Source organism: Lissotriton vulgaris, chromosome 9 (genome assembly GCF_964263255.1).
Source record: "Lissotriton vulgaris chromosome 9, aLisVul1.2, whole genome shotgun sequence".
Classification (NCBI taxonomy): domain Eukaryota; kingdom Metazoa; phylum Chordata; class Amphibia; order Caudata; family Salamandridae; genus Lissotriton; species Lissotriton vulgaris.
The window spans coordinates 550,094,570-550,110,533 of NC_141697.1; the positions used below are offsets into that span (position 1 = coordinate 550,094,570).

The following is a 15,964-nucleotide window of genomic DNA, read 5'->3' on the forward strand; positions in this document are numbered from 1 at the left end:
AGTGTCCGGGACAGGTACTAAGTACACTACGTCATGGATGTGAACACGGCCAAATTATTAAAAGAGGTCACAGTGCAGTAAACCTACGGATATCTATGGCATCAGTACAAGTTATACATTCGTTAAGTAATGGAAATGATGCACCTCTCAGACACGAGGGTGAAGATCTCTTCCTATACATCTGACATTGGGTTGCATGTTGTAAAGTAATTTTGTGAAAGGTAAGATGTTAAGAAATACTAATCGTACATTCATCACTGTGCAATAAATACGTATTCGGGTGTCATTAGACTCAGTACAAGTTCCGTACAGTACACGTTATACGTTCGTGAAGAGATGCACCTCTCAAACACGAGGGTGAAGATCTCTTTCTATACCTCTGACATAGGATTCCATTCTGTGCAACAATGTCTAAATTGTACAGTCTGTCTCGGGAGGTGGTCGACAGACGTGTCTCTTGCAAATATTATGTATGATGCTCAAAACAATTACTCAGCTCAATTAATCCATACTTAGGACCACTCGCACAGGAGGGTCAAAAGGGATTAGCTATAGTAGTTCATTAACATACCGTTTAGGGGGGTGACATCATGTGTCTATGGTACAGATAGCAGACATATTCAGATAGCAGACATATTCATACGTTAGCGACCAAAGCTAGCTAATTGGGCATGGCTACTCTCTGACTCATTTAGGCCATTTCGAATTGTATCCAAAATGGTCATCCATTTGGATTCTCTCAGAGTTAGGATTCGTGCAATGTCCCCACCCCTGGGGCCCAGATTGATTTTCTCTAGAACTAGCCATTGTAAGGTCTCTGGGGTGTGACCTTTCAGAGTGCAATGATCCACTAGAGGGGCACCCTGTACTTTGCATCTGATCCTGCTGCCGTGTTGTAAAATACGGGCTTTAACCTTTTGCTGGGTCTGGCCTACATATGCCAAATCGCAGGGACACTTAATCCAGTAGATTACATTCGAGGAGTTGCAGTTAGTACGTGATTTCAATGTATAAGTTTTGCCTCTGTACGTCAAATCTTTGGTTTGGATTGTAGTAGCGCATGCCGTGCATGATCCACATCCAGTGTGTCCCACAACTGGAGGAAAATGCCATAATGATTGGATGGTAGGATTCGGAGGTGTGGGAAGGAATGATTGTACAACCTGGTCCCTGATGTTCCGAGCTCTTTTAAAGGAGTGTAATGGTGGTGCTTGTTGTCCAACGTCATCTGCTACCAAACGCCAGTGTTTGTTGATAATTTTCTTAATATCATTGCTGCGGATGGAAAATGTGGTTACACAGATGATTCGTTCAGCAGCTGAATCCTCTTTGCTTTCGCAATTCAGTAGGTGCTCTTGGGGGCTATACCAGGCTCTTTTTCGTGCACGTTTTACTAAACGTGTGGGGTAGCCCTGCGCTGTTAGTCGGTCTGTCAGGTCTTGCGATTCCAACATATAGTTCTCTTTTCAGGAGCAATTCCGTCGGATTCTAAGGAACTGTCCGACAGGGAGGTTGTCTCTTAGCCCCCTGGGGTGGTGGCTGTTATATTCCAGTAATGAGTTCCGCTCAGTGGGTTTGCGAAACAAGGTAGTTTCAAGTAATTTGGTCTCAGGATTAAAAAAGATGGTTATGTCCAGAAACGCAATCTTCTCCTGATTGGCCTCAAGGGTGAATTGTATGTCTGTGCTCTGTGAGTTAAGCCAAACGTGGAATGACATAAGTTCTTCTAGCGTGCCAATCCACAAGCAGAGCACATCGTCTATGTAGCGGACCAACATATTGATGTGGTGTCCGAATGGGTTCATATCACTGAAGATGACCCGGTTCTCATAATCGTCCATATATAGTATGGCCAGATTTGGGGAAAATGTAGCCCCCATCGCTACTCCCTTAGTTTGTAGAAAGAACTCTCCTTGAAACATGAAAAAATTCTTCATCATGGCTATTCTCAAGAGTTCTATGATAAAGTACGTCGGTACTGGAACTGGAGCCGTCCTGGTTTCGAGGGCCTTTTCCATAACAGCGATGGCGTCAAGCTGATACTTTATCATAGAACTCTTGAGAATAGCCATGATGAAGAATGTTTTCATGTTTCAAGGAGAGTTCTTTCTACAAACTAAGGGAGTAGCAATGGGGGCTACATTTGCCCCAAATCTGGCCATACTATATATGGACGATTATGAGGACCGGGTCATCTTCAGTGATATGAACCCATTCGGACACCACATCAATATGTGGGTCCGCTACATAGACGATGTGCTCTGCTTGTGGATTGGCACGCTAGAAGAACTTATGTCATTCCGCGTTTGGCTTAACTCACAGAGCACAGACATACAATTCACCCTTGAGGCCAATCAGGAGAAGATTGCGTTTCTGGACATAACCATCTTTTTTAATCCTGAGACCAAATTACTTGAAACTACCTTGTTTCGCAAACCCACTGAGCGGAACTCATTACTGGAATATAACAGCCACCACCCCAGGGGGCTAAGAGACAACCTCCCTGTCGGACAGTTCCTTAGAATCCGACGGAATTGCTCCTCAAAAGAGAACTATATGTTGGAATCGCAAGACCTGACAGACCGACTAACAGCGCGGGGCTACCCCACACGTTTAGTAAAACGTGCATGAAAAAGAGCCTGGTATAGCCCCCGAGAGCACCTACTGAATTGCGAAAGCAAAGAGGATTCAGCTGCTGAACGAATCATCTGTGTAACCACATTTTCCACCCGCAGCAATGATATTAAGAAAATTATCAACAAACACTGGTGTTTGGTAGCAGATGACGTTGGACAACAAGCACCACCATTACACTCCTTTAAAAGAGCTCGGAACATCAGGGACCAGGTTGTACAATCATTCCTTCCCACACCTCCGAATCCTACCATCCAATCATTATGGCATCTTCCTCCAGTTGTGGGACACACTAGCTGTGGATCATGCACGGCATGCGCTACTACAATCCAAACCAAAGATTTGACGTACAGAGGCAAAACTTATACATTGAAATCACATACTAACTGCAACTCCTCGAATGTAATCTACTGGATTAAGTGTCCCTGCGATTTGGCATATGTAGGCCAGACCCAGCAAAAGGTTAAAGCCCGTATTTTACAACACGGCAGCAGGATCAGATGCAAAGTACAGGGTGCCCCCCTAGTTGATCATTGCACTCTGAAAGGTCACACCCCAGAGACCTTACAATGGCTAGTTCTAGAGAAAATCAATCTGGGCCCCAGGGGTGGGGACATTGCACAAATCCTAACTCTGAGAGAATCCAAATGGATGACCATTTTGGATACAATTCGAAATGGCCTAAATGAGTAAGAGAGTAGCCATGCTAGCTAGCTTTGGTCGCTAACGTATGAATATGTCTGCTATCTGAATATGTCTGCTATCTGTACCATAGACACATGATGTCACCCCCCTAAACGGTATGTTAATGGACTACTATAGCTAATCCCTTTTGACCCTCCTGTGCGAGTGGTCCTAAGTATGGATTAATTGAGCTGAGTAATTGTTTTGAGGATCATACATAATAGTTGCAAGAGACACGTCTGTCAACCACCTCCCGAGACAGACTGTACAATTTAGACATTGTTGCACAGAATGGAATCCTATGTCAGAGGTATAGAAAGAGATCTTCACCCTCGTGTTAGAGAGGTGCATCTCTTCACGAACGTATAACGTGTACTGTACTGAACTTGTACTGAGTCTAATGACACCCGAATACGTATTTATTGCACAGTGATGAATGTACGATTAGTATTTCTTAACATCTTACCTTTCACAAAATTACTTTACAACATGCAACCCAATGTCAGATGTATAGGAAGAGATCTTCACCCTCGTGTCTGAGAGGTGCATCATTTCCATTACTTAACGAATGTATAACTTGTACTGATGCCATAGATATCCGTAGGTTTACTGCACTGTGACCTCTTTTAATAATTTGGCCGTGTTCACATCCATGACGTTGTGTACTTAGTACCTGTCCCGGACACTTGTGTAATTTTCATACGCATATCGCGGCTGATGCCGTTGTTCACTCCCCAAAGCCCTCTGAGCATCAGGTTGCTATCAGCAACGCTCCGGACTCCGTGTCCTTCTTCTGTCTCTGTGACAGACCCGGAACAGCCTTTGGAGCCTCATGTTGCTATTAGCAACGCTCCCGACTTATTGTCCTCCCTTTATCTTTATAAATCTCCCAACAGGCCACGCCCACTCGCTTGCAGTCAGCAACCGCGGGAAGGCTGCAGTTTAGAGCTCCGTGATCGTTTAGACAAGGTAAGACTAATCCCTCTCCTCAGACGTTTCCCAGCCTACTAATTCCGTTGAGTTGGTCGTAACCCACCACCTCTCCCCCTCTTGCTTTACAATTCACAGATGCGGCATATTTGATGCGATCTTTAACGACGCTCTGACGAGACATGTGATAAGTCTATGAAATAGGATACTCCGAACCCTCACGGGCTATATAGGTAAGCCCTATCCCCACATGATGTTTGGAATTTATTTACGGTTGAATTGATGATTGATTCATTAACACTCGCCCACCCGCCCACAGATCCAGTGTGTTCAAGCAACGTGATTAAACCTCCCCAACCAGCCACGCTCATCTTCTGCAGTCAGTAACCGCGGAAAGGCTTCGATTTAGAACTCTGTGAATTTTAAGACAAGGTGAGACTAATCCCTCTCCCTAGGTGTTAGCCAACATACCAGTGATTTGGTCTTAAAATTCCCCCTCCTGGTTTACTATTTATAGTTGCCGCATATCTGATGTGATCCTTATTGACGCACCGCCGTTGTGGAGAGATGCTATAGGAGCAGGATAGTCCTAACCTTTGTGGGCTGTATAGGTAAGCCCCAATCCCCACATAATGTCGCAATTCATTTGTGAAGTGTTGTTTGGTCTATTAATACTCGTCCCCCTGCCCGCAGATCCAGCTTGATCATCCAACGTGAATAATGTGGACATAGCCATGCAACTTGCTCGATCTGAGCAGGTATGTTCTTTTTGCCTTAACTTTGCTAGTGATCTGAGTCCTCCATGCCTCTCCGTTATTTTTCCAACAGTAAATCTAGATTGCTTTACCCACTCGTCACATCCCTAGCCTATCCTAATGATGCTTAAACGTCACTTTTGGCATAGCATCTCAAACAGGATAAGCTTTGTGACCCTAACGGGATCATCAATTCCCATTGGACTAATTGGTTTCCCCTGGCCGAGTCAGGAACCTTGTGTTTGTGTGCGTTAGCCTGTATACGCTAAATAATTTTTAAAGCTAGATACCAATTAAGGGTTGTACAGAATACTTTGAAATGTGTACTCAAGCTTTGATTTTTCTTGCTCGTATTTTTCATAATGTATTATTTATAATACTTGCAATTCTTTGCCTCTATATAGCCATGGTAACAGTGTTAGTAATGTGTTTACCGCTCAATACGGTAACTTGACATTGATTGTCGGCGATTTATACCATATTGTTTTATATTTCTAGATATTGTAGTGCTCCCTTGCTGATTACCCTGTCCTGATGAAGACCCCGATGTAAGGCAATATACACGCCTACAAGTGTAGCATGGGGTCGAAACGTCGACGGCTACTTCAATCTCTTGTTCAGTTGACACTCCCCCATTATTTTGAATACTTCGGTGTCAACAGAAATAGTTAAAACCTTTGGGATATGTTATAATCCCCCAATTCTTCGGCTCAGGGATCTGAAGCCATGAAACCGTATTGCATCCTGAATTAATTTTGCAATATATATTTGTCACCAACTTTATTCCCTCACTGTCCTTTTCCTTCACAGCATCACGCTATCCCACTCCCCTTTCCTTTCTTGGGGCACTTTTATTTACCAAATGATATGGCTCATGCATTGTGATTAACTGACATTGCTTGTTATTACATTTGATTTTTCTATAATAAATTTAAGCAAATGCACAAAGCTCTACTGGGACCCTTCTTTCCTACGGGATACTGTAAAGTGCATATGTCTATTACTGCAGGAAAAATTGTTCCGTCCCTTTGGAAAAGAAGTAGAGAAAAAGGAAGCAGGAGAGGGAGAAGTGGGTCAATGGTCTGTCCGTGTGGTTTCTGTGTTGGCACAGCCATCTTTCATATTGCATTCAATTGAGTTGTTGGTTCTTCAGAGCTAAGGATCACTGCTTTCTTTTTCCCAAAGTTAAAAATATTAAAGATCAAGAAATGTGTAGCAAGGTTTTGGTTCTTTCACCAAGCTGTGTAGATTTCAGGCAGGGAGGAGGGAGAGAGGTGGTAATAACAACCATCATGGCCTTGCCTTGGCTGCTCGTGGGTATTTTATAAAAAGTGACATGTTTAACGAAATTTGAAGAATCACTTCCTTAATTGTAAATATGGGCTCAAAAATTAGTTCTGTTGGCTACAAAGCCAAGACTTGTTTATGATGGCACATGTGATATGGGACCACTTGCTGGCTATGCTGGCTTTCAACCTAGATGTCGCAGGAGGAAAGGGGAGTTCTACTCTGACTAATTATGCAATGGTCAAACATTTTCAAAGGTTAGATCCTATGGCGAATCCAAATGCTACTAACATTTCAGCGAGTGGGCTTGACAACAATAGACAGGAGTCACTGCTCCAGCATTTTCGTCCTTAATCCAAATGGGAATGTAGTGCTCAAGCGCATGCAGGTGAGAGAATTATGGAAGCAACTGTAGATACATGACAGAAAGATTATTGTCAAACTATGTGTTGTAGGATGTTATAGCGAGTCTAGGTGATCCCTCAACTAATCTCTCTGTCTTCACAGACTCTCAAAATAGATTTGGAGAAAGAAATAAGTGCCTCAAAATCCAAATACACAGTCGCTGATTTGGTGCGCACCCGAGTTATTCGCAGGATATCCATCTGCATGAGCTTCATTTGGTAAGATTGATTAGAGATTCTTCAAACTTTTGATTGGTCAAGCAGAACACCACACCATGTTTGCTCAGGAAACATAATTTAGCAAGAATTCAAGACTTTTCCTGCTTTTTGGGTTCCTTGAGTGAATCACAACGTTGTATAAAGTGCAACTGCAAACAGAATTGCATGTTGATATGCTTTAACTGATGGTAATGCTTGCTGTACAGACATTAACCCTGGTGTTCATTCTGTGGTAAAGTGCTCCTAATTCTTGGGAAATAGAGAAGAGAAAAAATGACCTGATTTACCAAGCATCAACACCTTATAGTCAGATTATCGTTTGTGCCCTCATGCTGTCCTACTTTTGTGGTTTAGTGATCTGGCAGCCTGGGTTACACCCAAAGCTGTTTGCCTGGCTAATGAATCATAAATTATCATCACATATCAAGTCAAGTTTAACTTTATTCGGTTAGATTAAAACCATCCATAAAAGTGAAAAACACAGAACATACTAATACAATCAATTCATTATTACAGAAATTGCTGCTCCAGTAATACATTTTTGCTGTACCTGCCCTTAATTCGTTCTTATGCCTGGGTAAACAATCTATTTATGATATTTTACTACTGAACTTGTAGATTTATTTAATGTGCATTGTTATTTTGATATGTATTTTATTCACCTTTGTAATGTAATGCTTTTATGATATGCTAATATATCGAAATAAAGCTATTTACTTACTATTACATAATTTATTAATCCAAATCTCATAGTACTGCACAGTTACTAAAAACCATCATATACGACGCAATCCTATCCAACACAATATGTCCTAAGTGAATAGATACATAATATTAAATCTACAATTATCAAAAATATCTACTGTTTACACGATATACTTAAAAAAACACTTAATATAAATAACTTCCTTTAAAAACATGATCCCATCTATGATACCATCAGCCTATTCATACACCTAATAGCGCCTGTTATGTAGCTTGGAACCCCAAAGCACACCACGGGGGATGCCAACATTTTTAAGTATGCTAGCGCTGGTCTGACTTTCTCAAAATGTTGACCCTTTAGGAGGGGAATAATAAATTTCCTATGTGAGGAGACGTAGAGCTCACAGAAAAATATCATGTGAAGAATATTTTGTTCGGAGAAGTTGTCACAAGGACAGGGTCTTAACGAACCTTCTTTAAAAAATCCTTTCGGGAAGGCCAGTAGCCAGGGAACCGTGTTCCTCCCAAAACAGCCTAGATCTATCCAAAAACTGCCGCTTCAAATCTCTAATCGCTGGTTTGCCCAGAGCTCTTAGGCTCAAGAATAGCTCAGGACAACCGAGAGAAGCCATTTGAGACTTGATATATTGAACCCAAGGTATATCTAGGTCCTTGTCTAGCAAAATGCAGTCTTGTATGATCAGCTGGTTTAGAATGGGCGACGGTTGGGCCCAAATTCTCAGCCAGCACATTATAGGGGCAATCGCAACCTGATCTGAGAAAAAGTCGGCTCCAAGATTCTCATGGATGTTAAAAACAGGGGTAGAGGCCGGGACGTACAGTAATTTACGAAAAAACCAATTTTTAACCGGCTGGATTTCACCCTTCTCTAAGTACCCCATAGGTCACTCCCATAAGTCACCATTGGAAGACACTTGGCATTGTAGATTTCCAAAAGTGCAGGGAGAGGTTTTGAGCCAATTCTTTTTGAAAATTCCACAATGGCCCGAGGCTCGGGCTAAAGTATACATACGCTGGGTAACCCACAAGCGTCTATCGTCAAAAAGAATAGGGGAAAGCGGGGACCTTTGTTTAATTCCATATTCTTACAATATAATTTAGCCTTCCTTGCCCTACCAGATCCAATGAACATAGAATGGGACTTTTTTAAAATTCGTGACCAGATCTAGAGAAACCATAAAATCAATAAAACAATTTAAAAGAGTTTGAAGCCCTCTTGAAGTCTTTGCCAGCAAAACCGCATCATCTGCATAAAGCAGAGCAGGAATCATTTTGGTACCAGCCCTTGGGATGTCTTTACAATTGGAAGTTAGAGTGGCCCCTAAATTATTTATATTGAGTGTGAACAACAGGGGTGCTAAAATGCACCCCTGTCTCACCCCTCTTTTGACGGGCCAAAAATCTGTGAGGCTGCCATCTTTGTTATAACGGACAGAAGCTGTAGAATTCTCATGCATGGCCGCCAGGAAGTTAATAAAATCTGCATCTAAGCCCATGCTATACAATGTCGCCCATAACTTTGATCGATTAACAAGATCAAAGGCAGAAGTTAAATCCATAAATGCCAGATGCAGGTCCCCCTACTTAGCGACCTTGTACTTTCCAATTATTAGATGAAGATTGAGACATTGACCCACAGTACCTTTGCCCTGCCTAAACCCGTATTGGAGATCTGAGATGATATTATTTTGATCTAACCAATCCGTTAGGCGGGCAAGGAAAAGTTTCCCCATAATTTTGGCCGCGGAATACAAGAGAGATATTGGCCTGTAACAGGCCGGGTCATCTCTAGCTCCCTTTTTGAAAATTGGAATAATAACCGCTTTGGCCCAAGAAAGGGGAATGCCAACCTGGGCAGCTGCGTTAAAAACCTGAGTTAAGATTTTGGACCATAAAATAGGATCTGCTGTATAAAGGTCAGCTGGAACACCGTCATGGCCCGGCGCTTTCCCCCTTGATGTTGATCCAATTGCTTCTATTACTTCGTCCACTGACCAATGGGGAGAACCTTGACTAACATCACTATAAACACCCCCAAAGTGTTGTACCCATTTCTCAGGGGGGATGAGGCAATCTAAAGCGGGATTGAATGATTCATGAAAGGTGGGACTGTTCACCCGCTCCAGAATCTGGAACTATTTGATAAAACACTTGCTTGGCTAAGCTCTTCCCATGCCATCTCTCTTAGGTGTTTCTTCCTACTCCCCACGACAATATTATGTGCCTTCCTTGCATCCTTAATCCTATCTATAGATCTCAGTTTCCCATTAAGCTCATCCCTGAGTGCTTTATGGGCTCTTATACAAGTGTCATCAAACCATTTTTTATGTTTTGTAGGCCTAGTTTTGCAAGGAACTGTCAAGTTAGCCGCCACTTGTTTTGTAATACGATCGAAAGCATCCAGGATTATTTATGGATCCGCGTCCTGGTCTGTACAAATACCAAACTCCTCAATACAGACACCGGTTAAGCTTTGAATAAAACTGTCCGGGGTAATTGAATCCCATCTTAGCCGGTGAGCTTGATCTTTTGGAGCAATATTGGTATTACTTATGTTGGCCAGAGAAACTTTATCAGTGGCACAAATATTAAGATTCAGTGTCAGTGGGTTGTGATCGCTTAGGCAATTATCTGTTACCCCAAATGTACCTAAGTGTTCAACCATAGAACCAGAGACTAGAATATAGTCAATGGTGCTATGATGGCCATGGCCAATGCATGTTGGTATGCGGGATGACTTGTACCGCTGAATTGGGCAGATCAAATTATGGTCTGATAGGGGACTCTCTAGAAAGATCCCCGAGGGGGAATGTTCAAAATGCGTTAACCCCTGCGGGCAGTAATCCTCGTCTACTTTTAAAAAAAACAATCAGTCGGACAAACATGAATATTAAAATCACCTAGGACGAGTATGTGGTAGTGCGTACCAACCGTGGACTCATACTCAGTCAAACAGATAGAGAGAGTCCTTAGATGCGCTAAGTCATCATCTCTCGTAAAAGAGTTATAAAAATGAATCACTAACAGAGTAGGTAAATTCATAGCTGTTACTTCAACTACTAAAATATTTGAAGAATGTGAGTCCATTAGCTTGACTTTATATGTTAGTTTAAGGTTAATTAACAACAGGAGACCCCCACTGGCTATCCCCATACTGGACGGTACGGCATATTTACAAAATGTTAAGAAACCATCCAGGAAATAGGAATCTTTAGGGTCCCAAGTTTCCTGAAGGGCAATAATGTCGGCGCCAGCAAGAAAAATCATCACATATCACTTTCTTCGATTACAGTTATGCCCACGTCACCGATACCATTTTAGCACTTTATCTCTTTCCAAAGAGAGGTTCTTTCTTTCTTTTTTTCTATGATTGAAGAAGTCAAAGTGTTAAGCAAGCGTTTGTTAACTATTTGTATAATGGATTTCAAATGCATTTTAATAGTGGGTGTGCTGTACGGTATTCAGACAGAATATGGGAAACAGAAACATCGTGGACCAAAATATCATGTCATGAATATCGAAACACAAATATTGTGAAGATAAGTTTCTATAGGTAAGCAATGTTTTACCATATACAGCTCCACATATATATATATCTTCAGGGTACGTAGATATGAGTTAAAAATAGTTAAATCTATGCTGACCTATGTGGACTTATCTTCACAATATTTTGGTCCATGATATTTTTGACACAATATTATGTCCACACAATATTTCTGTTTCCCATATTCTGTCAGTGATCCATGCTGTACTGTACTTTTTGCCTTTTATATAATGTGAATACAGAGGAAATAGGAAACAGAGACTCTGAGGGGATATCTCCGTCTATATTCATAATTCAGATCAAATGTCAAAGGTGACAATTCTGCAAATAATGCAGCCAGCTCTTTCTGCTAAATCTGCTCATATTCAAAGTTATACCTGTAGAGTACAAAAAAAATGTAAAACAAGCACATTAAACAGTCAATAATACCAAAGCAGTAGTAATGGTTAGTTCAGAATTTCCGCTGAAACCCCATATTTAGTTTTGCCTAACAGTGTGGCGTCACTTGATGAATCTGCATGAAACTTTCCAAAAAGGAAAGGAATTCTGGTTTAGACTTAGCATGGCATGTTTCGTGCACATCCGTCTGCAGTGTTTAATCTGTAAAAAAAAGAGTGCTGGTGTCCAAAGCTCTGCTCAGAAGCCAGCATGCAGTGACATTACATTTCAGGTGCCTTAATGATTTGGCTGGTAATCTTGAATTCACCTCAGGCCTCCTGCCTGCCTCAGACACTCCTTTCTCCTTATCTTGCTCTTGTAGGTTTGTGCTTTCTCCCTTTATGACTTTTTTCCGTCTTTCTTGTCCTCCGTCTTTAAACTTTGTGTGTTTAGGAGTGGTCTGGTGTCAAATTGTTTCAAAAGGGTGTACCTTAATAGTGAACCTAAACCATTTAAAAACATACCTGTCAACTTAGAAATTGATGCCACTGTGTAAGGAGGGGGTGGGGCTTTGAGGGGGGTGGGACCTCATGCTGAGAGCTACCTAAGAGGCACTCCGCCCGTCACCAAGCCGCACCCCACCCAATCATCTCCCAGTAAAATAAAAACAAAGGCTCATTGAGGCTCTTAATGGACATTGGCTGCCATCGTGTGATTTTGGCTTCTCTCCAGCTGACCGTGTAAAGGGAGCCAAAATTGTATGGCACACAGTGGCACCTTGTGAGTCAAGTCACACCTAGCGGAGAGGGCAAAATATCCTCTGTGGTCACCAGACTTGGAACAAAATCTATGGGTTTTTGCCTAGTTTAGGATTTTAATTGACTGAAACTTCATATATGCTTCCACTACATTAAAAAGCTTCTCTTCGATAGCATCAGAAGCCACATCTTCAATTTTGTGGCAAACAGACTACTATACAGTTCTCTAAGACAGTCAGTGTTGTTTTAAGAATGTAACAATCACTGATAAAGGGATTCATGTAACATCGTCTGCAACTCAAGTAGGACAAAGTCACAAGCCCTGGAAGGACAATAGAGGGAGAAAAACACCAGCACACTCCATTGTGTGGAATTTTTCACACACTTCCCTAAAACAGAAAAAACATCATTCCAGGAGGTAAACAGGCAAGCTTTGCAACCAAAATTTGTACAACTAACAGAGACATCTGTAAACCTTCTGGACTTCTAAAATAAAATGATGAGACCTAAATTTGGAGAATAAAAATGAGTTTTTGATGTACTTGGGTAATAACAGAAGAAGAAGAACTTGCAAGCACCAGCTACATAGGATGGTCAATGCCAAGAATACTGTGGAACACGTGTTGCAGTAAGTAGAACAGGAGAGCAAATCCCACCTGAAATTCATCACTTTCTATTCCATTGAGTGTAAGATAAATATGTGGTGTGAAAAGCAGAAACCCTGGATTAGGGACAAAAAATATGGACCACCACTATGGAAAATTCATCTAATACAAAAATAGAAATAAAATGTGTAATTTGCCATTTGCCATCACATTGGCACCATTGTATATTCACAACACCCCCCACACCCCCACACAATTTAAATTCTCCAAATATTAACCCATTTCCATATACGTTTCTACAAAAATCGACCAAAGACTTCTCTAGATTAACTCCTATGCCCTCAAAGGCCACCTTTGGCACATGGCCTAAGGCTGGCCCTGCTGAAAACTCCTGCTGTGCAAGGCCAAAGGCCATACACGATAAGTAAAGAATGGTTTGCTCTACCTTGCATGTCATGACACAAACCCATAAATTCACTGAAACCAATACAGTGCATCAAATACCACGGAACCGGTCCCAGAATGCTTGTTTCCGGTCCAGGGAGGACCTGTCTTGGCAGTTCGGGTTGGACTATCCCCATGAGGAACAGGGTCAAGACTAATTTACATAAGGTTTGGTCTAAACTGAGGTAGCATGGTGAGCCTTAGACCATGAGGCATTTTCCTGAATGTAGTGATCAAGAGCAATGACTATAGGGATTTCATCTGTTGTGCTTGTCTTTTCATGTAGAAGATTAGATCACTTATTATAGCTCCTTTTTTCGAACAGAAGCAGGGGTCAGAAATGAAATTTTCTGGGCGAGATTTGTCTATGTTTAAAGCTCTTGGATACATTTATTTTTAGATTAGGAGGGTACTTAATTTTATAAGCATTATGGCCTTATGGCTCCAAGTTGGTTTCATAAATAAATAAAATAAATTGCTCTTAGTGAGTTAGGATCCATGTCGGATCATGATGCAACTAAGGCCAGTAGAAGAATGACTTGTATAAACAAATGGGGTTGAGGGTTTTGGAATTATTTTTGAGCACAGCGCCCTATTAATATTCCATGCAACTGTGATGGGTTCATCAGTTACAGGTTCAGAGTTGACCTACTGAGAGTCATTCCAGGCTACAGATAGGCTCCAAAACACAAGGAGTAGTGACCAGTGGTAAATTTTTGACGGGGAGGTGTGGTGGATGTGAGGAGAATGTAGTTCAAGCCCTGAAACGGTTGTGATACAGCAAGACCATGAGTGGTATTGAGAAAGGCTGCATCGTTAGGGCAAGTACTGGATGTACAAGTCAAGGTAGGGATTAGACTAGGACCATTCCAAGATAGCTGCTACCTAGAGACATTGAGATCCAGGCTCATGTGTGGGAAAATAGTCCTTCTTTACTTTCCCAGAGACTGCATGCCAACAATCTAATTAATTTTTGCTTACCAAGGGATTGAGGGACAGGCCTCCCATTTTGGGAATGAGGCCATCATGTCTCACTATCAATGTATTCAGCCTCCTTCGATGTGGAAGACCGCTCAACCCAAACAGAACTGGATATGCACAGAGGGAAAGTATTGTACTAGGCCATGCATGTACACCAAGAAGTGGAGAAGCGAAGTGTTCAAAGGCAGATGTGGGAGACTCCCTCACCACAAGAAGCCCTGCAACATGACCTGGGATTGAGGAAGGGACAGTTGGAGAAGAGCTCATGTGCATTGCAGCAGGAGGTGGGCTGACAATCCTATTGGTTGCTCCGGGGACAGTAGGAAGCCATCTCAGAAGCAAGCAGGGCACATGAGAAACAGCGGCAAAGAGACAAATGCTCTTGGAACTGAACAAGAGAGATGGGTGCAGGTGAGGGTGAAGGGGCAGTGGGCTCGCTGCATGAAGCCATGTTGTCACTTCTCTCCGTTTTGGTAGTCCCTGGATATGTGTTCCAGTTGCCGAAGACCAATGCTGCGGGGCTGGCTGAACTGCAGCGGGCTGCAATAAGAGGGGGCAGAGGAGTCAGCCCTTTGCAGAGGATGCTGCCGAGGGTAGTGAGGGGAGCAGGCCCTCAATAAGGGATGTCATCACCTTCCACATCCCAGTCGCAGCAAACCCCAGATCCAGTGTGCTGCCTGGTAGGGACCAATGCAGCGGGGACTGGTAGAGCAAGGTGGGCCACGGGTCAGGAAGCAGCAGGCTCCTCTCTCTCCTGGTCAGGATCGGGCGTTAGACCGCATTGAGTCCCGGCAGTCATGGATCCAATGCATCTCTCTAACATGACGGATCGCAAGACAGCGACAAACGCGGCATTGATGGTTGGTCCCCACATCATCTATGAGATCGCATGGGCTCCTCTGGCTCTCAGCAAACAAGGAAACAGGCCGTGTGGGAACAGCAAGTCTGCGAGTGAGCACCAAAAGGGAAATACTTCCCAGTAGCCCCTTGGTTCCTCCATTTCAAGTAAGATCTCGCAGCTCACAGAATATTTAATTATTTTCTTCTATTTCATAGGGGGTTGGGGGGGGGCGCAGAGAGATTCAGTTCATCTTGTGCTAATTGTTTATTCAGTTTATTTTTATTCTTGGGAACAGTGATGTTCCTTTGCACAACTTGTACTGTGGTGCAATGCCTTTCTTCCGGTCAATATCTGGATTGTGAGAGCGTGACAAGGTACCCCAAAAAGTAGGAGAAAAGTGGCAAGCGAGAATTTCAAGATAGAATCATGTCATTTGAGGCAGCGAATATGACCCATCACATCGCATAGCAGCACCACGCATGCCATTACAACACGGGTATTACTAGACAATGTGAATTACAACAACTACCATTACAATGCAAAATTTTACCACAACCATGCCTTTAGCATGCATGCCATTTCTACGCAAAGGCATGCGTTGTAAAGGTATACTCATGGTAAAAGTTTGCAAGGTAAGTGACACCACCCTACCCTATCCTAAACCCTAATGTAGTACCACTGCACAACCCCCCCCCAACCCCCAGTCCTCTCCCTACAATAACACTACACTACCCTGCACGACCCCAACACTACCCTAAATCCTAAAGCACTACC

The 15,964-nt window shown here is 42.6% G+C and overlaps 1 protein-coding gene across 1 annotated transcript in view; it reads left to right on the forward strand.

Moving 5' to 3' along the window:
• Positions 1-15,964, forward strand: part of LOC147691766 (solute carrier family 22 member 6-A-like) — a 210,675-nt gene that overhangs the window by 156,932 nt on the left and 37,779 nt on the right. The window contains exon 6 of the mRNA XM_086938061.1: positions 6,798-6,913. Within this exon, the coding sequence (XP_086794187.1) occupies positions 6,798-6,913 (116 nt within the window). The remainder of the gene's footprint in view (positions 1-6,797; positions 6,914-15,964) is intronic.